This window comes from Calypte anna, chromosome 4A (genome assembly GCF_003957555.1).
Source record: "Calypte anna isolate BGI_N300 chromosome 4A, bCalAnn1_v1.p, whole genome shotgun sequence".
NCBI classification, from domain to species: domain Eukaryota; kingdom Metazoa; phylum Chordata; class Aves; order Apodiformes; family Trochilidae; genus Calypte; species Calypte anna.
The window spans coordinates 230,752-256,721 of NC_044248.1; the positions used below are offsets into that span (position 1 = coordinate 230,752).

General features: G+C 55.5%; 2 protein-coding genes across 2 annotated transcripts; both read right to left on the reverse strand.

The window, feature by feature from the left end:
* Positions 1-1,583: 1,583 nt before the first annotated feature.
* On the reverse strand, positions 1,584-8,815 carry FGF5 (fibroblast growth factor 5). Its single transcript, XM_030449997.1, has 4 exons — positions 8,799-8,815; positions 8,448-8,749; positions 5,951-6,054; positions 1,584-2,050 (listed from the first exon to the last, which is right to left on the reverse strand). Exons 2-4 carry the CDS (start codon positions 8,734-8,736, stop codon positions 1,709-1,711), a joined length of 735 nt encoding a protein of 244 aa, XP_030305857.1. The 5' UTR covers positions 8,737-8,749; positions 8,799-8,815; the 3' UTR covers positions 1,584-1,708.
* Positions 8,816-15,501: 6,686 nt separating this feature from the next.
* PRDM8 (PR/SET domain 8) lies at positions 15,502-17,871 on the reverse strand. The gene is made up of 3 exons (XM_030450025.1): positions 17,653-17,871; positions 17,216-17,447; positions 15,502-17,010 (listed from the first exon to the last, which is right to left on the reverse strand). The coding sequence occupies exons 1-3, from the start codon at positions 17,869-17,871 to the stop codon at positions 15,599-15,601; spliced, it is 1,863 nt and encodes a 620-aa protein (XP_030305885.1). The 3' UTR covers positions 15,502-15,598.
* Positions 17,872-25,970: the final 8,099 nt, after the last annotated feature.

Sequence of the window (25,970 nt, forward strand, 5' to 3'; positions counted from 1 at the left end):
CCAACCCCCCCTGCCAGAGCAGGGCCACCTAGAGTACATCGCGCAGGAACGTGTCCAAGCGGGTTTTGAATGTCTCCAGTGAAGGAGACTCCACAACCTCCCTGGGCAGCCTGTTCCAGGGCTCTGTCACCCTTACAGTAAAAAAATTTTTTCGAATATTCAACTTGAACCTCCTATGCTCCAATTTACACCCATTACCCCTTGTCCTATCACTGGTAATCACTGAGAAAAGCCTAACTCCATCTCCCTGACACTCGCTCCTTACATATTTGAAAACATTGATGAGGTCACCCCTCAGTCTCCTTTTCTCCAAACTAAAGAGACCCAGCTCCCTCAGCCTTTCCTCATAAGGGAGATGTTCCACTCCCTTAATCATCTTCGTAGCTCTGCGCTGGACTCTTTCAAGCACTTCCCTGTCCTTCTTGAACTGAGGGGCCCAGAACTGGACACAATACTCCAGGTGTGGCCTAATAACCATTAGTACCATGAACAGATTTAGAGGAAAGTCTGGGCAGGCCCCATTGTTGCTGCTTGACCCCAGCAGGGCTCAGGTGGGGAGGGGCTGTGCCAACACCAGCCTGCCAGGTCTCCTGTTAAGGCTCAACCCTATGGTGTGCTGTACATACACAACACAGAAAAATCACAATCAAAAACTCCAGGCACACAATTACTCTGCAGGTAATACTACAATGGAGAAACAATCCAGTAGTGGGGACAGCAGAGTGGGAAAGAACACTCCCAAAGGTACGAGTAGCTGTAACAGCCTTTATTACCACATCGCCACACTCACTATAAAACAAAACAAAACCCTACCCCACCCCCTCTGTTAAGTATATTGTGAATAATAAAATAAATTAGCAGCATAAAGTGTTAGAAGAAACCAGTGAGCACTCAGGGGCCAAAGTGTCCCTGTCCCCAGGGAGCAGGAGTGGCAAGGGGCTCCCCTGGACACTGGATCCCAAGCAGGAATGCCATGGGCCAGGGCAGAGGTATTTTAAACATGGACATTGAAGCCATACTTTGATGGACAGGGGGAGACTCGCTCCTGCAGCTGTCCAGGGAAGAACAGGAGAGACCACCAGAAGCAGGGCTGCAAACACCCACCCTCCCCAAGACTGCTACCCTTAAAAAGAAAAAATTAAAATCCATTATGGCCAACAAGGAGTTTTAAGACCTCCTTGCACCACAGATAAGGTGAAGGAATTTGTTGGGCTTGGTCTTGTTGGAAGGGAAGAGCTGATTTGTAAGAGAAAGGGAGGGGCAGACCTGGTACACGGTGTCTGAGGTATAGTTGGAAGAAAAAAGTGCAGCAAAAAGGAGATTAAGGAAAAAAAAACAGAAGCAGCACATAATTGGTTGGCACTGAACATATCTCCTGTATGAAAAATGATTGTCAAAAGAGTCACTAGTGAAAATAAGGTAAGAAAATATGTTCGCCATAGAGGTACCTTTCTTCTTTCAGCAACAGAAAATTGACCCGAGGTCCACCAGGTGATCTCCATTTACCACAGGAATCCTCTTTGGAAAGCCCAAGGTCTGTCATCCCAGAGCATGCCTCGAGGATGCCGTCTGGTTTGCGGGTTAAGAGAAGACCCCGAGCCCACGCGGCCACCTGCAGCCTCCCTGATACACCCAGGGAGGGGAACACGGGTGTCCCAAGGGTCACCCACAAAATCCACCAGTCTCTCCCACTCATCACCCCACCATGCTACCCAAAGCGAAACTTCAGCCGGTACTTGACAGGGCCAGGGTTCTTCCGAGGCGGGGCCGGTGACACTTTGTGTTTCGGTGGCAGGGGTTTCTTTTCAGGGAGGGTGACGGTGAAGGCAAGCTCGGGGGGCTGCGGCTGCCGGAAGCGGGGCAAGAAGTGTGTAGAGACGTGCTGGGGCCGGGCACGGGGGCTGCAGCCCCGCTTGGCTTTGCCCCGCTTGTTGAGGGCCACATACCACTGTCGGCCTGAGCGTGGGCTGCGGTGCACGGCTGAGGCGTAGGTGTTGTAGCTGTTCTCCTGGAAGCGCTCCCGAAAGTGGCAATCCACGGTGAACCGGGCCTGAGGGGACAGAGCCACGGGCACCATTAGCAAAAGGCTGGTTGAACATGTCCCCTGCCCCATCATGCTCTCTGGGTTTTTAAGTTTCCCAAAACCTGGTCTAAAAGGACAAGCAGCAACACAGGGTGCCAGGGAAACCCATTCCAAGGCCAACGGGCATCCAGTAATTTGGAAAAACCCCAACATGCATACTTTCAGAGCTGCTTGACACTGAATTTTGAACTTTCTTGGAAAATCCAGGCTTGGTCTGTCCCAGCAGCACCCTTCCCTCCTGCCCTGCCCACCAACAGGAGGGGAGACATGGCTCTGCACTCCTCAGAGAACCCTGTGGAGGAGTCCCTGCCCCATCTCTGTTCCCACCCCCACCTGGGCACTGAATCATCACTCAGTAATCTGGAAAGGCAATTTGCATGCAGATTTTCACTGCTTCACTGAACATAGATTTGATTGTATTGGGTTTTTTTTCTCCTTCTTCATCTTAAAAGAACTCAGGGTGTTTATGTCCTTTGATAGTCTGAAGCAATTACTTGCAGCCCAAGAGTATGTCCTCCTATAAACAGGACAGCCACCCTGGCTCCTGGACAGCTGAGGAAAGGCTTCCCCTGGCCTGGGAGGACAGGCTGAATTCTGTGTCAACAGGGAGGAGAGAAAAAAAAAAATACATGCAGAAATAAAAAAAACAGAGCCCTAACACCCCAGTTAAGTATCCACAGCCCTGGGACACTCTCTGAAATAATTTTCCCCTCCTTAATCTGACCACAGGTGCCCAGTGCCCTGACAGCCCTGCAGCCATGCTGGGGACCCACAGCCTGACAGCAAGGCAACGCTCCCAACTACTGATATGAACTGAGCTCTCCAGCTTCAAAACCCTCAGCAGAGGAGAGAAAACCCCCAAGCAGTGCTTTATAACCACACAGAAGGCCCAGCTGGCTGGGATAATTTTAAACCCCTAATTAAACCAGAGAAGTTTTGTTCTATAATACAAGTGACAGAATCCCCAGTCTGCCATGTATTTTTTCCCATTTCCTCATAGCACTGTGAATTAAGTCTCCTTTTGCTCTTCACTTGACAGAAATGTCACCTTAATGACTCATTTTTCTTTCCCTATTTCATACACCCTGCATGCTGCATGGCCCATGCACTGAGCATTTAACCCTCCTGAGGCAGGGCTTCACTGACCTCTTGTTACTCTCTGAAGCCCCAAGACACAGAGGAGCTTGGGTGAGGCAGCCCTTCATCAGTCCTTGCACAGGGAGTTTTCAGGATTGACCAATACAAACCTGAAAGGGTGCTTGAGTCCCGAGATGTTCTGTTTCTTCAGGGGAGCTGGCCAAATGGCAAGAGCAGGCTTTTTTGGTGCAGGAGGAGAAGTTGGCTTCCCTGCCCCCCTGCCAAAATCGACCCCATCGAGCTCTGCAAGCGCTGCTGTGAGCAAAAGATGATCATGACCCTGCTCACACTTTCCCCTGCACAGAGGGGTGTGCTGGGTCAGCAGTGCCAATCTGGCCCAGAATTTTTAGGCAATGCCGCCCTGCAAAGAGAGGTGGCAGCAAGAGGGCTGCCTATCTCAGTCTGGAGCAGCACCGAAGACATTTTTGTTTGAAGTGGTTTAGCAGGAAACTACTTCCAAGGAGTAGGAGTAGCATATTCCCCCTCCCCCCCCAAAGTGGGATGTGGGGAAGTGGGGGTCCTCAACCCTAGACACAGAGGGAAACCATTGACCCCCAGTGACAAACTGTCCTGAGAAGCACGTTAGTTGCTGTTTCCCCACATCCCAGCCTCTCAGCTCAACAATCTCACCCTTTCGGATGGAGAAAAGTAATTTTTCACAGCACAGCCACTGGGTTTGCTCTCTCCAGGGACAGCCATGAGGAGCAACCCTGAAGTAAAATAAATTTCAAAAATTCAGTTCAGCAGAGATTTGCCCCAGTGAGGACTGTGGCATTCTGTCAACTCTGAACAGCTCCTGAGAAAGGACAATTACCTGGGCCCTCTGCAGGTAAAACTCTGCTGGAGTCCGTGCTGGCCCCTGCCCAGACCAACTCCAAACCCCCTCCTGCTCATACCATGCTACAAATGTACAAACAGGGGACCAAGGATTTAACAACGAGGGAAAAGCCATCTGTGCATGCAACTGATAATTGCCAGGATTGCTGTCATTTTCTGAAGCTGGTGCCTCTAAAGTCATACTGCTTCATGATTTAATTAAATTATTAAAAAAAGAAAAAAAAAAAAAGGAAGGAAGGGAGGGCTGCTGTAAAGCTGGGCCCTGAGAGTCAGTTTTGAGGGAGCCTGAATCCCTGAAGGAATGACTTTTATCTGGGGTTCAAAACAAAGTCACCAGCATAACTCCCATATCAAAGCGCTGCCCTGAGTGACGGGCACAGGACATACTTTGTACTGCTCAAAACTCATTAGGCCATGAAATAACTTTATCCTGCCAAAGCAGCAAAGAACAGCAGATGCTGGGTTTGCATTATCGATGTTATTTAGACCAGCAATCTTTAGACATTTGGGTCAAGTTTCTACAAATTCATGTCTTTCATCCACACAGGGCATCCTCTGTGTCCTCACCCCTGGCTCTGACCCACATAATGGAGGCACTGCTCTTTGTGTGCCAACAATTAGCCATACATCAATGATATTTAATTTAATTTCTTCCTCCACCAGAGCATAAATCAAGGCTTCAACTCAAATAAGGGGCCCATTGTATGCCACAAGAAATGGAAGGCTCTGGAGGGTCTGGGGCTCTCCCCTCACCTCTCCACACTTTACCTTTACACTGCTCTCCTCCTGTGCTCCTTTTTCTGCCCCATCTCCTTCTCTTGTGATTTCCTCCACACAGACATTCCCCTTTTCCCCTAAATGCCTTTCCCACTCGTACTTGGTTTCCTAAAATAAGCAACCATGCCTTCACCTTTTAAGCATCATTAGGTTTCAGGAGCAACACTCCAATAAGACTCAAGGGAGAGAGAGGAAAGTTCATAAATCTCACTTGAAGGCAATCTGTGGGCATATCAGTAACAGCCACTTCACCACTGTGAAGTTTATCTCACAACCATGGGGCAGTCACTTGGCTTTTCCCTGCTGCAGCCTGTCAGCCCTGAGCAGCATCCCTGGGATCAAACTTGGATGACAGACCATCCAAGATTCTGCCTTAAAATTGCCTGTCTTTGGGTCTTGCATTTATACACAACCTTAAAATATGACAACTGTTGTATAAGCACAGTGGTAACTTCCTTTTGTCTAAATTACCTCTACAACTAACGAGGAAAAAAATTAGGAAGCCGCATCTTAAAGTTGCAAAAAAGAAAATTAAATCAACTTACAAGATGCATGCAACACAGAAAGCATGGACAACGCACAACTAAACCTGCAGAAACACCCAGTCTTCAGGAAAACAGCCCACGGGAACAAGAGTTAATGGGATTTTTTCTCTCTAGCTGCAAGGCTCCCACATGGGCTGAACCTCACCTGCCTAGGGGACACCAGGAGTGGTCCCTGTGGGTGAGCCTAGCCAACCAGCAGGGCTGCTGGCAACTCCTGGCGCCACACGTGCCCCTCGCCTGGAGACATTTGGCTAAAACTGTCTGCATGATCTGCTGCAGAAGATGCTAAAAATAACCCAGCAATGCTCAAAGAACAAGTCCTTTTTGATGCAAATACCCAACTGCGAGAGAAAGAAAAAAAACAAAAAACAAAAACACTTTTCTCTGTTAAAGGCCATAAGTAGGGATATGGGCTTTGGGTTTTGGCTCCACCTGTCCCCTATCTGTCTGGGTGCTGATGCCACCCAGCATGCTGGGGCCCTGCCTGGGAAGATTGCTGCCCCGTGCACATGAAGGTGTCACAAGGCCTTTAATAAACAATACATACTGATAAGCAGGGGGGTTTACTTACACTTGCATGGAGTTTTCCTTTTTTTGACATCGCTAAAAATTTGTTGCTGAAAACTCCTCGTATTCCTACAATCCCCTGAGACACAGCAAATATTTCCAAAATACCTAGGATGACAGAAATCCCAAAATAAATCACAGTTCTTTTCATAGTGGCCTGACAAAGAAGAAGGAGAAAAACAAAACAAAACAAAAAAAGCCAAACAATCAAACAAAAAATACCAAAAAAAAACCACAAAAAAAAAAACCAGTCTCATAGGTTTGCATTTCCTCTCCACAAAACCCTGCTCCTCAGCCACCCAGCTCCACGCAGCACTCCTGCTCCTTCCCTCTGCCCCACAGACAGGCATGCATTGACTGCAGGATGGCTACAAGGCAGTGGGGGGGGGTTTCTTTTTTTTAAAAAAATCGCTGTTTTAGAGGACAAGTTCTGACTCAGCTGTGGCAGCACAAGTTTACTCCTGGGGAAACCCTTCCCAAGGGTGGGAAAAGCACCTTGTGCCCGTTGAGATTAGCCTTGCCCATCCTCCTCCCCTACATGCAGGACTCTGGAAATAAAGGTGTCACACACCCTGTTTTGGTGGAAGCACCAATGGTGATTTCTTAGGCCCCTCCTCACAGCAAAACTTGAAAGGAGGGGTGCTACACAGCCCAGACACAAGAAAACAAGTGTTTTTCCCCTCAAATATGTCTTTTCTGAGCAGGATTTGGCTCTGGCCCTTGGTGTAGCATACCTAACCTTTAACTCATCATCCAGAAGAGCTTCAGTCTCCAAGCATCATTCAGCAGCCAAGGGGTTTCACTTCTCCACACAACATGATATCCCCGCTCCCCAGGCAGAAGAATGGTGACAGCAACATGTCCCCAAGATGTCCTTCTCACTCTGGGCAAAAAGCATTGTGACCCCCAGCAGCAGTGCTGGGGTGGCCCCAGGGGCATTTCGGTGGCCCCAGAGGAAGGAGCTTGTGATAGCATGTTGCCCAGTCATGCAGATTAACGTGCCAAGAGCAAATCCAAGGCTGCTGGCTAAACCTCCGAGGCTGGGGGATCAGATCACCACTTCCATGTTTATTTTGAGGAAGCACAGCTCCCAGAGGGTCCCAGGTCCTGGCACCTGGGGGGCCCTGTGGGGGGTTGGGGAGATGTCCCTACTCATCCCACTGAGGCAGGGGGTTGTACAGCCCCACTGCAACAAGGCATGCACCCTCTCCAGCACCCTTCCTGTCCTCAAGGTCACACCAAAACCTACTGGCCTTCAGGGGGAGCTGGCCATGCTGGGTGAGAAGCATATTCCATCTTATTGGGGTGCCCTAGGTCAATCCCAGGTTTCCTGCTAAAAGATGGGTTAGTCCTCACAGGGGATGGTTGCTTAGGGCAAGACCCCAGCACACCCCCCCCTGCCACCAGCACATGTCCCCAGCCTGGGCTGGCTCCACTCCCAAGTGTGGAGCTGACGCTGCTGTCGCCTTTCCGGGGAGAGAATCTCAGATTAAAGAGGAAGGAACTTCATATAATCCAAGTCCCTGTGAAGACAGCTGTGGCCTCCAAAGCTGAAGGCTGCTCTAACTTCACAGGGTAGGATCCCTCCGTGAAACAGAGCCTGGGGGGCATGGCACAGGCTGCCCCTCCAAACTCACACCTTCCAAAACAGCATCCCCACTCACCTTCTTCACAGCCCCTAACAGCCTCTTGAATATGCAACTACAGTGCTCCTGGAGACCCCAAGCAGGGCTTTCACCACTCCAGCATCCCTGACAACCCTGCTCTCCCTCACAGGGTCACAGCACAGACCAGGGCCCAAATTAGCTGGCCCAGGCCAGAGGTGGCCATTGCTCCCTGTGTGCCCAACAACTGAAGCCACAAGTGCTGCCAGGGTCACCTCAGGCTCTTTAAGTAATTTTTCATCCCTGCCTGCCATTTCATTCCCCCTAACAGGATATCACAGCAGCTCCGACTGAAGGATAAGCCATGAGTTAGCACAGCTTTCTCTCCAGGGAACGTCAGCCTCAGTCCTATTTTTAAACTGAATATATCCTATCACTGTGCAGGAAGAATGAAAATGCAGAGGGAAGGATGGAAAAGTTACATGGGGAAAGGGATGAGAGAGAGAGCCTGGTGCAGCATCCTGCATCCCCGGGACCTCGCCGAGGTGCTGTGGGGGGAACACAAACCTGTCACCTTCACACCCATCCCCAAGGAAGTGGTTCCTTCAGGAGAGCGAAGGCTGACTCCCGAAGTCAGCCGACACAGCTCGCCCCATTCCTCGGTGCAGTGTCCCCACCCGAGCCCGCAGAACACAGCACCCCCGGGTCGGGCAGCACCCCAAATTCACCCTTCTCCAGGCCAGCCCGCCTGGGCTGCAGCTCCCCCAGGCTGTAGGGAGCGAGGGGCTTGACCACCCCCGCCGAGACATCGCCGGGGAGTTGTTGCCCCGTTGCCTCCCGCGCAGGGGCAGGGGCAGGACCAGGGCCAGGCTCCCCCCCGTTCTAAAGGGCACTCACTGAGCGGGCTCGCGTCGTGGGCGCCGTCCACCCGTCCGTCGGGGTGCAGCTGGAGGTGGAAGCCGATGCCCACCCGGCAGTACAGCCGTCCCCGCCGCCGTCCTGAGCGGCTCCGCGGGAAGCGGCTCGGCCCCGCTAACGCCGCCGAGGAGGAGGAGGAAGAAGAGGAGGAGGAAGGCGCGGGGGCGTTGCGTACGGCCGGCCCCGGCTGCGCCCCGCCGGGCATCTGCTCCCGCCGTGCTGGGGCGGGCAGGGCGAGAAGGAGGAGGAGGAGGAAGGACGGGCTCATGCTGCCGGCGGGGAGGAGGAGGAGGGCGCCGCGCCGCATCCCGCTCTGCTGCGGAGCCCCAGGGAGGAGGAGGAGGGGGGGGGGGGGTGAGGAGGGGTTGCGCCGGGGTACAGGGGAACCGGGACGCCCCTACCCGCCGGTATCGCCAGGGTATTTATAAGCGGGCGGCGGCCCCGCACCTGTGGCCGGTCCCGGCAGCGCCGAGCTCTCCCCGCACCGCCCCTCGCAGCAGATGCTGGGGCTCGGGGGGCGAATAAATCTGGGGAATTAACTTGTCCGCCCCGCCGAGACGAAGGCGCTGGAGCTGCGCCTCGGGTTACCGCCGAGAAATACTTCGTCAGCCCCCGTCAATACAAGGGGGCTCGGCAGGGCCGATGGAGACCCGAGGAAGGGATTGGGTTGCAGCCCCCCAGGCCGGGGGCTCGGAGGGATGACAGCCGGCAGCTGCATAACCAGCCTCGGCCCCGGGAACGGGGCACGGGAGCAGGGTTGGGGCTGGAGGCAGCACCCCGATCAGAAAAGCTGCTTTCCTTCCTGCCACACCGTACTCGACCCCGGAGAGCCGCCCCTGGGGGTCAGCGGGGTGTCCCAGTGCTGCTGCCACCACCATAAGTCCCCTGGCAGCTCCTCCAGGAGCACAGGGTGCTTGTCTGTGGTACTTGACTGTGCACGAGCTCCCGACACCGGTTCCTGGGCTGGGGGGATGGAAGCCCTGAGCCCCCTGCTGCCAGCCCGGTAACCCTGACGCCTGCCCGGTGCCCCGCCAGCACCGGCAGCCGTATTTCTGCCCAATTACAAAGACAACGGCCGCACGGGAGGAGACCCTGCCGCGACATCCCATCCATTACCCCGGCACAGCACCAAGTATATTCTGCTTGTTTCATCTCGTGGGGCTGCTCGAGGCTCCTGAACATCTCCCAGAGTCACCCCTACAGAAGCCAGCATGGGCCAGACCGGCCCTTCCCAGCAGGCAGCCCAAGCTGCACCTCTGTACCCTGACTGCTCCAGCAAACCTGCCTTTTCTCCTTCAGCCATACTCAGAAAACTCTCCGTAGCGTCACCAAGGGTGGCTGCGGCCACCGGGCTGTGCGCCCAGGGATCGGGTTCGGCAGGAAGAAGCCGAGCTGTGGCATGCTGGAGGATGACCTTCTCCTCTAGAGGAAGCTGAAGGTCAGGGGCGCAGGGAGGGACACAGGCTGAAGGGGCCATATCCAGCCTGGCTGACACCTGGCACAGCCTGGTGTGAACAGAAGTGATCTCACAACAACAACATTACTGCAATTTCAAACTGTTTGTCAGCACACTTATATCTATATACACACACATACGCACCCATATTTATATATAAAATTGTATATATAGACAGCTGTATATAGAGACACACATACCTGGAGGAGGGTCAGGACACTCAAAATCTTGTTTACTTCTTCTAGCTGTAGTGGTGGCCTGGTAAAATGTATGACTTCCACTTAGCCAGCTCATCTTGTTTATTTGAGTACAAGAACAAGCTGATTCTAAATCCAGATCCATGAGCAAGACAAGGACCTAACGGGTTTGTGAACCTCTCCCATGGTGTTTGCACTGGAGAGCATAGGTACACTCAGAGGCACAGCCACCTCACTGGAGGAACATCTCCCCTTTTGCCTTTTGCTTTTGAAGGTTCCATATGCACAGGATTGGCCCCCAGGAAACATCTACTCTCCATCCAAGTCAAGGAGACCATAAACCATTTCTTCCACTGTAAGTTAAGGTGAATGAAAAAAACATTTAAAGTTTTCATTATGACAGTGACTGCACGAAGCAGCAGCCCCAGAGCCAAAGGAGGCACACACAAGCCTTGGGTGGAGATGACCATGCAAAGCTGCCATGCCTGGAGGTTCACCAGCAAGCCCACCCTCCTAAATTTTGTCCCTAGTGTCTATGTCCATAACTTCCACCAGTCTTTCTAGTGCCAGCCTGGCTGCCAGCCTGTCTTCTGCTCACACAGACTTCTGGCCCAGTTTTCGCCCCAATTAGGAAATCCCTGAAAACCCATATTCCTGTGGGGCAAGGTGGTACCTGTGGAAAAGGTACCAACAACCTGACACCTGCCAGATGGGCTTACCCAAGAAGGTCCTCAAGACCTGCTCAGGGTGGCCCCATGAGACAGCCAGGCCCTTTTGGGTTGCACTCCCCACGTTTCCCTGCAGTGGGACAGGACATGGGTATCGAGGTGGGGGCTCCTGCTCATCCACAGGATACCATCGTGCTCCTCTGGGGACTGCTGTGTCCCCATCAGCATCACAGCCCAGCAATCCATGCTGGCAGTGACACACACGAGATATTGCCCTTATGGAATGTGAAATATTTTCAACTTTTCACAAGTGAAGATGAAATCCTAAGACAGACAAAACTCAGAAATAAAACTCCCAAGTAGTCCTTTGGGCATGAACAGTATTTGTCTTGAGTTGTTTTCATTTAAATCAATTCATTAACACATTATTTTCAAATAGCCCAAGTGCCCATGTAGCATAACTCAGGAAAACAAAAAAAAACAAACAAATCCCCAAACTTAAATCTAAATAAATAAGTAGATGGCAAGTTCCTGGAATAATCCGGTGTAATTGCCTTTGGCAGTAGCAACCCTTAAACACACACCAGCAGATTCTGAAGCCTAGTGCTGATGTTATGTTATCTAAATTATTAGAGTCTTAGTTACAGAGAAAACTTTTAGCAAATGGAGAGGATAAGTTCGGTTTCTAGTGTAAAATTCCTCATTTGAAGAGAAGGGTTCTTCTGAACCTGTTTGATTTGCTGTGCAACACAGGGCTGTGTCTGGCATGGCAAGAATGCTCTCCTCTCCAAATACAAGCCTGGCAGTATTTAACTGCTCCTTTAAAATACGCAAGGAAAAAATGTGAAAAGACAAAAAGCAAGCAGTGAAGCTCCGATTAGTGAGCTGTGAAGCTGTAGCTCTGCTGTACCCAAGTCAACTCTGTGTTTATATGATCCAGCCCTGGTTCCCATGAGATGTACACATACAGTATGAGGGAGCCAAGCTCTGCCAGGCAACCTCACAGGGAAACCACTCCAGGCTTGCAATATCACTTGCTTTATCCCCTCACAGGAAGGTTTATTTCATAGTAGCAGCAGAGTGACAGCACCCTGGACTCAACCTCTCAGGGGATAGCAGGGTGACTCTGTGCCCCGTGATCGTGCAAGCACAGGGTGCCCTGGGGCCAGCTGCTTCCCAGGGAAACACTCCCCATCCCAAGAGCTTGCTAAAAAATCCTTTGCAGTAAGGATTTGTGGCCTAAGGGAGACTGACCTGCAACAGCAACAGAGGACTGGCTGCACCCCCGATCACCCTGTGAGGACAGGCCCATATATATACCCCTAGGAGGTGTCCCACTCCTGGAGGTGTGAACCTGGGCCACCCAAGCAGCTACTGACAGCCTCACTTGGACACCTCTGTCCAGACCTAAAAAAACAAAATCTGTGCAAAATCAGCTCTGTTCAGCCTGCCTCATGCATCATGAGAGTTCAGCTGCCCATGTCAGACCATGCGGGTGCTAATCTACAACTATGGCTATGTGGAGCCAGAGGCAAAGTTCAGCAGGGGCAGTATCAGGCCCCAAGGCAGGCAGCTGGTCTTGGCTTCAGCCTTGGGATTCATCAACTGCAGGTCTGCTGCCCATGGCTGCACAACTGCTGCTTGATGTATCAAAAGCCAACAAAAACCCCCAAACCACAGTTCTGCCCATGTACATCAGGGATGAGTGTCAGAATAAGCACAATTCAGATCTGCTTTCAAACAGCAATGTATGTGTGTGCAAGCCTGCCTGCTGCAGCCTGTAACAGCATGAATAATGGCATTTGTTGTAATTACTATTATTAGTATTACTACTACTACCTGCCATGTGGCCCAGCCACAGATGGGAAAGCCTTGCCTTGAGCCCTGCAGGGAGCAGCCAAGGGTTCCCTGGGCAGCGCTGGGGCAGGATGAGGCTGCAGGCTGCCCTTCCTCACCCCTGAAACACCTGCTCTGTGGCATGTTGAAGATGCATTTACAGAGTGAGTTTCAGAGGCAGACACAGCCACCTGATCCAGCACTGGTATTTTTAAGGGGCTGACTGATTGGGCAGGTACTTCTTTGCCTAGACAGACTTAAGCCCTGAGGCTTAGCACTGTGTTCATAGAGAAACTTGAAATGAAAGAGTGGAAGAGCAGGGTGATGCGGGGTGCTACAGGGTGCTGGCCCCAGCTTGCTGCAGAAACGCATGCGGCCACTGGGCCATGAGAAGCCATGGAACATTTTGACATAATTTGCAGGATGCCACATGCAGCAAGGTGCTGTGCCGATGCACAGCAGGCCCTTGCAATACTTACCGATGGGGAGGCCGAGGGACAGCAGCTCTCCCTCCAGCAGCATGTCCAGCAAAACCAGCGTTGGCTGAGGAAACCGGGAACAGTATCATTCGTGCCCCCATGATGAAACTCCCCAGGTGCTGGAGGGTCCCGAGGCTGCAGAAGTGGAGCTGCCCCAAGAGGAGCCCGAAGCACGCCGCAGCCCCTAGGACCAGTCCTGAGTCCGGCCAGGCAGCAGAGAACCCTCCGGCCCCCCGTCGCCCTCGGCCCGGCGGCAGCCCCGCTAGATGGCGATGGCCGCCCGCCCCCGGGGCACTGGGACCACCGGCATCGCAGCCTCCCCGTGTCCCCGCCCCGCCACAGTACCTGGCAGCCCGACAAGAAACTCCCTCTCCTCTAAAGCGGGGAGCCCTGAAGGTGCTGATGCCTTCGAGGAATCCCCCTGGGGAGTAATTAGGGCCTCGCCCCGCCTTTAATTGGAACCAGTGGAAGAGCCAGGCGTGCTCCAGCTGAGAGGGTCCGTCTCTGCAGGGGCTTGGGGGGCCTATCCGCACGGTCCTGTGGGGCTGGAGGAGTTTGGGTGTTTGAGGGCAAGTGCGCTGATGGAGCGAACAGTATCGGGGGGAGCTGGAGGGGCGAGGTTCCAGCAGTGTGTGGGAAGAGTGATCTGAACGGAAAAGGTATTGTGTGGTGGAAAACTTCCATACACTGACACCAGTTTCGTACCAGTGCTGGCTGTCAGCCTCAGCTCTCCTCCACAAGAGACAAGAAAGCTCTAAGTGTGCAGAATTTTTAAGCATGTTCTACCTGAAACTCTAGACAGCGTCCCGCAGAGCTATAAAATCGTGGCAAACCCCGAAACACACAAGGCAGACTCTGGTGCTTCCCTTGAGCCTCGTGTACATGAAGCTGGGCGACTCCCACGCTCTGACGGGGGAGTTCCTGCCTCTCAAACGTCCTGCTGGTGACCCACCGAGCCACATGCAGCCTTGTTACAGTGACACTCGACCCTGGCCAGTTACACCAGCCTACTGTATGTAAAAGCGGGTTTCCAATATGTTCCCAAGATGTTGCGTCGGCTACTGCTCTCCCTTGTACCACAAAAAACATCAGTCTGACACAAAATACACCCGCTGCAGGTGGTGCCCATGGAACCAGGCTGTCCCCCTATGCCCAAGAGGATCCTCCTTTCCTGAGCCTTCCTGTGCACACCTGGACGTGGTTCCATCACCCCAGTAATGCTCTGAGGCAGAGAGGACCCACCCCTGCCCCAGAGTGCTCCCTGCATCAGCACATCCTGGGCTGGAGGCTCCTCTTGGCTCTGTTCTCCATGCCCCGTGCAACCCCGAGGCTCACCACACCCTGCAAGCCGGCAGGGAGGAGGTGGCGTGGAGCAAAGGAAGGGACTGAGGACTGGGAAGGAAAAGGAAAAGATAAAGGAAAAAGATAAAAGGAGAAGGAAAATGAATCGTAGAAAGAGGAAAACGAGGAAGAAACTGAAAAACAAAGACAAATTAAATGAAATGGAAGAGAGAAGAGAGGAGAAATAAACGATGAATAAAAGGTGAAGTGAAACCACGGATGACCAAATGGAAGGATGGACCGATGTAACAGAAGCCGAAGTAGGAGGAGAGAAGGAAGAAGGAAGAGCAGACACAGCTGGGTCTCTCCCCTTTGATCCCCGCAGCCCGGCCCTACCGCTCCTGCCCCCGCAGTCGTGGGGCCGCCCCCTCCCACCGCCCACCCTCCCGATATCGATTAATGTCCAGGTGCTTTGAAGAAAATAAAGTCATTTATTGTCAAAGCATTAAACATACCCAGATAAACTATAAAGTTTAATAAATCTTTTCGAGAGGGGGAGAGAAAAAACAAACAAGAAACAAGCAAAACCAAAACAAAAAAACAGACAAAAAACCCAAACAAACAAAAAAAACAAAAACCAAAAAACAAACAAACAAAAAAAAACACCTAAAAGAAAAGGTAACATGGAACTACGGAGACTCCATTTCACGGGCACCAAGTGACACTAGTAAAAGGGAGCCGGGCGGCGGGGGCCGGGCACGAGGGAGGCATCCGGTGCATGCAGGACCACGGCCCGCCGTCCCCCGCCGCGCTCCTCCCGCCTTTAGCTTTATATCTAAAATAAAAATTTACCCTGACATATAATTATTATTACATCTAAACCATAAGTGCGTAATAATTTAAGTAGAAACGTATGACAAATGCATCAATATGTTGCAATATATGACATTTAAAAAAATGTATTTTAAGTCATTCGCCGGTTTTTTTTCGTTTCTTTTTTCTTTTTTTTTTTTTTTTTCCCGGTGCTTTTTTATTTTCATTTTTTTAATTCCTTCTTTTTTGTTCTTCTTCTCCCCTGCTGCCCTCCCCGCCCCTCCCCGAAAAGTGAAAATGCGTGCATCGAAAGGAAAGGAAAGAAAGCGTCGGGCGGGTGCTGCCCTCAGTGGGGGGCTCCCCGGCGTGTCGGGAGAGTCCCCGGGGTGGGGTGTCCCCGCTAGTTGTGCGAGGTCATGTGGCGGGAGAGGTGGTGGCGCTCGCGGAAGGACTCATTACAGATGGGGCACTTGAGCTTCTCCTCACGGCGCCGCTTGACGAGGGGCTCCAGAGCGTATTCCTTCTTGTGGTGGGAGCGCATGTGGTAGACCAGGTCCGAGGTCATGCGAAACGAGGCGTTGCACTTGGCACACCAGTTCTGGGCCGGTAGGCACAGCGAGGTGAACGATGGCGGCAGCAGCGTCAGTGCCGACGGCAGCTGTAGCTGCAGCGGCCCCGCAGCCACCGCCGAGCTCTTGGGCCAGAAGGCTGTGGCGTAGAGAAAGGGGCTCTGCTTGGGCAGCCCCCCACCGCCGGCGCCACCGCCCCCCCCACCCCCACCCCCGCCACCACCGCCCCCCGCCGCCTCCCCGCCGCCCGGCAACTTGACGGCCAGAGCTTCGGCGGTGAAGAGGCGGGCGGGGGCGACGGCGCCGTCGGGGCAGGGCTCGCCCAGACCGCCCAGCTTCTGGCCCAGCACCAGCGGCGGAATGTGGGGGAAAGAGCGGGCGGGCTGGGAGAAGGCGCTTTTCCGCTCCTCTGCCCCTCCGCCCGGGCCGCCCCCCAGCTGCGGGACGCTGGTGAAGGCGCTGCCCCGCGCCGGGCTGCCCCCTTCTAAGCGGGCGGCCAACGGACCCCCGGGACCGCCGCGGGGGCACAGCCCCGGCTCCCCGCCGGCCGTCCCCGGGGCAGGTGGGGAGGCTCGCTGCTCCTGGCCTTCCTCCGGGCCTGCTCCGGGGCCGCCGTCGGGCTCGGGGCCGCGGGCTGTCTTCTTCACCTCCACGAAAGCGCTGCGCTTGGCCTCCCCCGTCTCCGGACTGGGCGGCGCGAAGAGGCGGCCGCTCTCCTCCAGGCCACAGTAGGAGCCGGCCGCCCGGTACTGCTGCTGCGGGGTACACACCGGCTCCTCCTTGGGCGCGGTGGGCAACCCTGGTCTCTCCGCCGGGAAGCGGCCCCGCGCCGCAGCCCCGGGGCCCCGCTCCTCCTCCTCGGGGTACCGCCGCTTGCCTTTGCCTGCCGCCGCCTCCGGGCCGCTCTCGGGGGGAGCCAGCCGCCCCGGGGACCCGCCGTGGCCGCCGCGGGAATTCTCCAGCTCCCGCGCCAGGTTATGGAAGTCCGTCGAGGGCTTGGTGCTGGCGGCGGGGCTGCCGCCCTCGGCCCCGGAGAAGGGATGGTGGAGGGGCCCGCCGGGCTTGCAGTACTTGCCGGCCTCCTGCTCCTTGCCGGCGCCGTCCTTCCCGCTGGGGGCCTCGGCGGAGGAGCCGGTGTCGGGGCCGTGCAGCCTCTTGGGGCAGCGGAACCGGAGATGGGCGGCGAAGGGCAGCTCGAACTGGAAGCGCTGGCTGCACTCGGGGCAGGCGAAGTGTGACGAGCCTGCGGCCGGGCACGGCACAGAGAGAGACGGGGACACCGTCAGCCGGGGCCGGCTGCGGCGCTGCTCAGCGGAATTAAGGGGGGCGGGGAGTCCCGACGGCGGCCGCCTCCCCCCCTCCATCGCCCCTAGCGGGGATCCCCCGGCCAGCCTCCCCCCGCCACGGCGGCCCCCATTCACCCGTGGGAAAGGTCGGGGGTCACCCACCGTTGCTGCGGGCGGGGGCCCGGGCGGGGCTGAGCAGCAGCAGATCGGTCAGCTCCTTGCCGTACCACACCAACAGCTCCTCGTCCTTGGCAATACGGCGCAGGGAGCGGTAGAAGAGCTGTCCGCTCTTGATGTAGGCCTCCAGGTTCTGCTCCTCCCGCTCCCGCGCCGACTGCACTAGCCGAAGCCACATCAGCCCCTCCGACGAGCCGTTGGCCGCCGACGTATCCACCTGCAAACGCCGCGTTCAGAAACACAGGCGGACCGACAGGCGAGATGGGGCCGGGCAGCCGGCTGGAGCAGCTCTGCCCTCGCCGGCGGCGCGGAAAGCATCCCGGCGGGGATACGCTAGGGCACCGGCCGTCGGGGCGAGCTGTTCGGCGAGCCGGCGAGCCAGCTGGGCAAGCGGGGCGTCCCGGCGTTCGAGCGGCTCTTACCCGGAATATGTAGGGGACGGTGCGCTTGTCAGTGGACTTCAGGGCGATGAAGGCAATGCTGTCGTACAGGGACGTGTGGCTCAGGACACAAGGGCCGAAAATGGCATTTTCAGGAATGTCGCAGGTGGTGTAAACGCTGGTGAAAATGTCAGTCAAGCACTGCTGGACCGTCTTGGCGTCCCCGTCCCATATTCCCCTCTGGACGCCGGCGTCCTCCATGCCTGCGGGTGGAGAGAGTGGCAGAGCGGAGGCGTTACAGCCGCACCACCCGGAGAGGCGGCCACGACCTGCCCGGAAAAACAAAATAAAATAATAAAATAATAAAATAAAATTTAAAAAAAAAAAAAAAAAAAAGCAGACGAGCATTTTCGTCCCTCTGGAAAAAAAAATAAAGAAGGCGAAAAGCTCGGCGAGCGAGAGGCGAGGTGCGGGGAGGCTGTCGCGATGATTTATTTATCACTGAAACCGGCAGTGAGCGCGACGGGAGCCGGCTCCGGGCGGCACCGTGTAGGCGCGGAGGAGAACCCAGCGGCCGGATCCGCTCACCGGCAGGAGCCGGACAAATAGGAGAAGCCGTCTGCGGAGCCATGGCCGAGGCGGGGAGAGGGGGTCCCGGCCGGTGTCCCGCCCGCCCTCTCCCCGGGATCCTGCGGGAGAGCAGCCGGGCCGGTCTCCGGGCTGTGACAGAGGAGCAGAGCGAATGGGTTTCAAGTGGCTTGTCGTTGTTGCTGATTGCATGTCAGCTCACCTCTCGCTTAGCTCGACAAGAGGGAACGTATTTCTGCTCATTACCATAATCCAGCACTTTCCCTCCGAGACTTTAATTAAAAGCAGCAAGCAGAGGTAATTATTTTTTACCTCTACACGCTTATTTATGGAGGAGGGTGAGCCCCGGCTCCCGTGCTGTACGAGGGGACGGATGCAGGTGACGGGCAGCGAGCAGGACGGTGGCCCGGGCTGTCCGAACCTCCCGCCGCGCTACGCGGTGCCGAGGCCGGGGAAGGAGCAGCGCGCCGGGCTGCGGTGCCCTGGCCCTCCCCAACCCAATTAGCGTGAGATTGCCTTCCCCCCGCCCCATCTTCCATCAAAATCAGGCATTTGGGGTTCGCTGGGGAATGGATCCGTCTTTCGAGGCTCCTATTTGAACCCGAAGCCGCTAGCACCGGGCACGGCCCAGCCGAGGCACCTTTCCCCGCCGCTTTCGGGAGACAATCGGAGCCCCGGCTCCCCAAGGGGCTTTGCCACCCGGAGCGGTGGCGTGGACGGGGTGGGGGGTCCCGGCCCTTCCCCGGGAACGGGGGCCGGGCGCACTGGCTGCTCTCCCGCCGCCCTCCTCGTTCGGGTGCTACCCGGCACATCCTTTCCCTAAAGGGATTATTTCGCCAAACGAAACAAATGGCAGGGAGAGCCCCCCGCCAAACTTTCCATCCTCCCACGCCGGGCCCCGCACGGCTCCCCACGGCCACACAGCTCCCCATCTTCCCGGGTGCCTTCCGGCCCCCGGCGCTGCCTCTCCCTGGTCGCCCTTTGTCCGGCCCGGGCGGCGCCGGGGCCGCTGCCGGAGCCTCCGCCGCTGGGGCACCGTATCCCGGGCAGGGCTGCCGCGCCCCAGCCCCGGCACGGCCATCTCTCGGCATTGTTCGCTACCCCGGAACTGTCCCCCAGGCGCGACTCCTCTCTCCCCGGCCGGGCGTTGGGCCCGGAGATGGAGGCGCGGGGGGATGGCGGGGCCCCTCCGCCGGTACTCACCAGGGAGAGTGCGGATATAATCCTCCTGCCCCGCCAAGTGTCACAAAGGCGGGCTCCTGCCTCCGCTACCCCCGGCGCTATTGTATCAGTGCCGCTCCATGGCCGGGGAGACGGCGGGCCAGGGGCCGGGGCCGGGCGGCGACGGCGAGCGGGAGGGCGAGGCGGGGAGGAGGCCGAGGAGGCGAGCAGTGCAGATGGACCCGATGCAGTGAGTGACTGGCACACAGACACACACTTTTTGTTTGCTGCACATAATCTGCCCAATGACGCGTGACAGCCCACGTCCCCTCCCTTTAACCCCTTCGGGGGCTGCCCGTTCCCTGCCCGCCCGCCCACTCCTCACCTGGATCTGCCGATACCGCCGATACCCGCCACCTGCGGGGGGAAGAAGGGGAAGGGGGCTGGACGGGACGTGAGGCATTCCTCTCATCCACTCTTTCTCGTGGGGTCGGGGGCTGCCGCTCCAGGCCCGGCTGGCGAGGGATGAGAGGCGGCGAGCCGGGGTGCCCGACGGGCCCGGCTGGCGAGGGATGAGAGGCGGCGAGCCGGGGAGCCCGACGGCCGCTCCGCCCGGTGCCGGCATCCCGGCCACCGCCTTCCCGCTCAGCCTCTCACCTACCGGGCAACGGGGAGCGCTCAGAAGCACGGATAAAATCCCTCCCTGCCGGGATAAAGGCAGGCAGGGACACTGGTGCGGAGGGAGATTAACACAGCTGGTCCAGCTGGGTTGCCTGCGGCCGAGGCAGGGAAAGCGCCCGGCGGAGCCCCGACGTGCGGGCGGGTAACGGGGGCGGAAACCCAGGGGTCCCCACGGACGGGATCATCTTTTCTCCCCGTCGCCCCAAGCCTCTCCCGGGACTTTGGGGCAGCGCAAGGCTCGCATTCCCACAGCCGTGGGGCTACTGCGTTTACTGACACGCACGCAGGTTTGGAAGGAAAAAGCATCCGCAGATGCTCTGTGCCAAAATAAAGGTTTTTACAGCATGGAAGAGTGTTTGCCGCTTCCTCTCTTATCACCGTCATTTCAGCTAGAAAATATATTATTTTTGTTTTAATTAAAAGTAAATTTTAAAGCCCCCTAAACAAAACAAAAGAGACAAAGCGATTTCCAGAGGCGAACGGAGTGCTGTTTGCAATCAGAGAGTGGACTGATGTTTGGCTTTCAAATTCACTTATCCTCTACATAATTACGATTTTCCTTGCATTAGGATTAAAGTCTGCATATAATATGCTTTCAACATTTATCTTATTAATTCGACAAAAGCGTCTCCTAAAACGGAGATTGTCATAACATTAAAAATATGGGAGTCCGTAAAAACTTGGATCTCAATGTCTGCTTCAAAGGTTTTTCCCTCCCCCCCCTTTTTTTAAATTTTTTTCTCTCTCTCTTTTTTTTTTTTTTTTTTTTTTTTTTTTTTTTAATCCTGCTGCTCTCTCTTTGTGATATAAATTGTCCAAATGATTGTCATTAGTAAGGGGAAAAGAAAATCTACACGTTATTTTTATTCGCGAAAATTTTAAGGGACACCACGGCACATAAACTATCTCGAAATTGCTCCGATATTATCTCAGCTACCTAATTTCACCGATACCAAAAAGGATAGGAGTGGTATTTAGGAGCATCTGCTCATCCTCGGATGCTACCGTAAAAGTGAATCACAGGCAACGGCGTTGCCTCCGCCTCGTAGAACAACACTTGTGTGTGCGCGGACTTCTCTTTAAGTTCACGCTTTCAAGCGCAGGGGCCCGAGTGCGCCCACCGCATCCCCCGCCGCCCCCGAGCAGCCCGGGGCCGGAGTCCCGGCGCTGGGAGCAGCGCAGGCGACAGCCAAGTCAGCGGGTTTGGGAGGCAGCAGCTCCCCGGGGCTCAGCCAAGACCCACTCAGGGATTTTTGAGGTGGAGAAGGCGAAGGTGCACCCGGGCGCAATACGGCTCCAGCCCCAGGCGGGGCTCAGGGGTTTCGGTCTTGGCCGGGGACGAGGGAAAGAGACCCTGGCCGCAGCCCGGAGAGGCCTCAGGGCGCTCCGCCAGCCCCAGGAAATCACCGACAAAATACTTCCTTTTATATAGGTATTTCACGTACGCTTGTTCTTCCAGAGAAACCTCCCGCTGACAGCCAACGGCGACCCGCGATGGGGAGCCGATGCCAGCCCCCCACAAACCCATTCCCGGCCCCCCAGCACCCGACGCCCCCGAGACGGCACTGACTCTCACCGACAGCTGGTTCCGGGGAAGAGGAGTCCCGGCAGCAGCTGGGGTAGGGACTGGGCTTGGGTGCGGAGGGGCCGAAGACCTACGGATAGAAGGGCTTGGGTTGCGGCCGTCAAGTCCCGAGTAAGCGGTCACGGCTGTCGGCTGTGCCGCTCCCTGTCCGGGAGCCCCAGGGAGTAGGGGGGCGGCGGGGGCTGCGGGTGCCGGCGCGGTGTTGATGCTCAGCCACCGATATCGCTTCATCTCTCAGAGAGAAGTGCCTCATTTCTGCCCGTGAGGAGTTTCCACGGCCGTGGCTGCAAAGGCCAGTAGATCTGTCTCTCCGAGGATGCTAAGCACCCTCCCAGCCCTGCTCAGTCCTCCTCGAAGCTCACTCGGCAAGTCCAGGAGGAAAGGCTCAAGAAACACTCCTGCATCCCATGGGAGATGCTGCCTTCAAGCTGTGACAGGTGCCAGGCCTCTGGAGGTACAGTTACTCCTCCGAGGAGACACCTACACAAGCCAAGAGTCAACTTGCAGGTGACTCTACTATAAAGACGCCGGGGAATAATATCCCCGAGAAAAATGCAAGTTCCCAGAAGTCACAAACCCAGACACAACCTTTCAGGGGAGGAGGGATGAAGGGATGCCAAAACTGCCTTCTCTGCTCATTGCTTCCAGGGGCAGAACTGGCTCCCAGTCCTCAGGACGCAGGAGATGGGATGGAAAAGCGACTAAAAACAAACGTGGGCCCACAAGGTTTCCTGGTGTCTGAGGAAATGCAGGCAGAATGGTTCCAGTCCCCTGAGACAAACAAGCAGCTAGGCCTCCCTAGTGGAAATAAATGGGGGCCTCGGATGAGCAACAACTCATCCTTTCTGCAGTTAATTTACCAGCTCTGGACAGTGCTTTTGCCCTGCATATCCTGCACCACCCAACACCATGCTGCACACCAGTAAAGGCAGCAGGGAGGAGCAGGATTCCTCCCTCTGCTGATCTTCCCAAGCAGGCACAGGGTTCCTCTTGGGACTCCCTAGCCCCACAACCAGCCAGGCATCTCCCCAGCACTGTCCCTTCGTCAAGGCTGAGGCATACCTGTCCCACCTCGGCTCCCAAGCAAGCCCACAGCCCCTCTCCCTATCGCAATAGACCTCTCACTCATATCTCCCTGGTGCTTGCAGCAGTGCCTGTGAATCCCAGGTTAAGTCACTACCCAGCTACAAAACTCTAAAGCCCTTCTTGCAGACACCAACTTTTGCTGTGGTTCATCCCAAGAAGGATCAAACAGCCCTGCTCACCTCAGAATCTCTGGCAGCCGCAGCAGGACTGTGTCCCTTCCTTACCAGTTTTCTCTCACTGCTCGGAGGTGCCATAAACACCTTGGCTATTTCTTCAGCCTGTGATGACGTCTGAACTTCCCCTCTTCTTCTTTCTGAGTAAACAAAGAAACTACCTAGAAATATTAATATGTATCTTCACCAGGGAGCCACACTGAGCACAATACAGGTTGGTTAAATGATTAACATACAGCCCCAAATCAACTCTGTCTATCTCAAAATTATTTTTCTCAGCCACAGCTTTCTGGTTTTCCTCCTTATTTGACCTGACAGTAACACCAAGGTTTGAAACTTGGAAAGCTTTCACCTACCTTTAATTTCCTTAAAATGTTTAACAACCTGATAGAGGATGTTGTGGGGTGTGGAGCACAGAAATGGAAGAATCTCTGTAGGACTGAAACCTCCTTCTGCCTCCTGTATGCCCTTGGGCCCTTCTGTCCCTGTGTGCCACCAAGAGTGTCCCTCACTGGGACTGGAGCCCCCCTTGCTTCATGGCCCTGGGTCATCCTCCAGCTTTAGTGTGGGCCCATGCAGAAACAAAATATGGTGGTCACACACTGCAGCTGGTGGCAAGGGCTGAGTCTCTGTGGGGTGACCAGGGGATGGTGCAGAGAGCTGCTTCAGGGGGATATGATCCCTCAGCCCCCAGCCCGGGTGTAGCAGGGTCAGGCAGTGCTGGGCTCTCCTTCCTTCAGGAAACCTGGGCTCTGCAACCAGCCATGGGCAGCCTAGCTTGGGCACCTGTCTGGTGGCCACCTGGCCTCTGTGTTGTGGGGCTTATGAGGATGTCACTTAAAACTCCTCATTGGGAACCTGGGTGGCCACTTTCAGGGCTAAGCATGGGCAAGGCTTGGCAGGAGCTGACTGCTCAGCAAATTCCTATGAGGAGCATAATCTGCAGCTGGGGATGGTCTTTCCCTTCCCTGCAGGGCTGTGAAGGCTTCTGCTGCTCCAGTGAGTGGCAGTCCCTAAAGTCTGCAGAGGTTTGCTAAATCCTGGGGTGAGGGGGTGGGGAGAGCAGTGAAAGGATGGACAGACAGAGGGGGAGGGAGGAAAAAAAAAGAAAGATGCAGAGGATTTCCACTCCTGCTCTGCTACAGCAACATGATGCAGGGTGTGTGAAGGAGCTTGAAACTTAAAAAGATTTATTTTCTCTAGTCATAAATCTCATCCCGTTGTTCCTCTGACCAACCAAGCATGATAAAGTCCTTTTCCATAAAGTATTTGGTATTAAGGCCACAAAGCTCACCCAATCAGTAGCCATCTGCTTCTCCCATAACTGCTGCTCCAGAAGCAGGGAAAAGCAGCCAGAAGAGAAAGGGCACCACTGTTAGGGCTCCAGGACAAATGAGGAGGCACTGAATAGCAGTCGAAACCTTTAGGTTGCCTTGTATATCTGTATCTATAGAGACAGAGAAAGAAAGAAAGCATTATATTGATACAACAATTGTAAAACAAAAAAAGGAAGAGGCATCTAAAGGGCAATACAGCCGACATCAGAGGGCCCCACGTGAAAGGGATGCTAACAGATTTATACAAACCTTTAATTAGTTTTCAATTGAATAATAAAGAGGCAGAGGGAAAAGCCGAGAAACGGCTGCAAAGTGATCTGCCTCGTAGTCGTGCACCCGGAGCATTGCTGATTTTGATACGATACACCCGGTATCGACACCCCCCGCCCCTTCTCCGGGAGCATCACAACCATCCCGGCCCAGCTGCGCTGAACTTGACTCTCAGACGGCGGGAAGGGAACACCCCAAACGGCCCCCTGAGACAAACGTGTCTGAACGGCACAGGGACACCGGGTCCAGCCGCCAAGCAAGGGCGGGAGGGGACATACGGCCCCAGAGGGGTGCTCTGGGGATACCTCTGGTGGGGGCGGGAAGCTCTTCGCTCGGTCCCCCGCGCCGCTCCCTTGGCTGCAGAAATAAAAAGCGACAGTGCAGGTTAGAGTTGTGAAGCGGGTGGGGAGGACGGACGGTCCTGAATGAAGCTACAAAAGCAGGGAGGGGGCGGTGGCAGCAGACTGGTGGGTGACTCGTCCCGGGGGGTGTGCACAAGGCTCGGCTGAGACAGCATCCTCCGGACGGGGCAGGGACCCCCAACCCCTCCCTGCAGGCACCGCCGGGTAATTAGAGGATTAATGACCGAGTTAGCTGATGCCGTAAGAGCACAGCGTTTGTCCGAAAATCCCCATCACCGTGCGCTGACCTCGTTCCCCGCCTGGCGCGGGGGACCCACCCCTCGGAGCTGAGGCAGCGGCACCGGGACCGCACTCGGCGGAACAGGATTAGCGGCCTCTTCCCGAGATTACTCCCGGGATTAGGAGGCAGCGGCGAGAACCGCTGGGGGGAGGTACGGGAGCAGCCCCCGGGGAGTTTGGAGGTGCCCGGCGTCGCCCCGCCAGGGCAGCTGCTCTGCAGGGTAACTGCTGCCTTCCCTCCGATGGAGGGCAGGAGAGGAAAGACCAAGCCGGGGATGTTGCCAGCCGCGAAATTCGCGTCCGAGCGATTTTCCTGAAGCAGCCCTGGCTACGGGTGGTGGGGGAACTGCTCCCCTTGTGCTCCCCTCTATCCCCGCCGGCAGCCGCGCCTCGTCCAGCCCTGGACACGGCAAGGAGGTCGAGGAGCCGGGCGGATGGAGGAACCAGCTGGAGCCGAGAGCACAGAGATTTTTTTTTTTTTTTTTTCCCTGGTCCCCTGGTATGCGAAGGAAGCCAGCACAACTATGATTTACGCACCGATTAAAAACACGGGCGAAGAGCAGGAGGCACCGATGCATCACTCTCCCTGGCACAGGTTTTGTCTCTCTTGCAGCATCCTGAGTGAGATCTAATGCTGCATTGAAGGCTCAAGTTTACACCGTAGCTTTTCCCAAGCACTGTCGTGTCCAGCAGCACTGTATTATGTCAAAAGTCTGGCATGGCAGGCAGTGGCACATCTGCTAGGTGTGGATGACATTCATTAGCCAAGGTTCTCTGCTAAACAGCCTGCCAGAGCCTCAGCACCAGTGCACAACGCCAATCACTCCTCTGCTGCCAG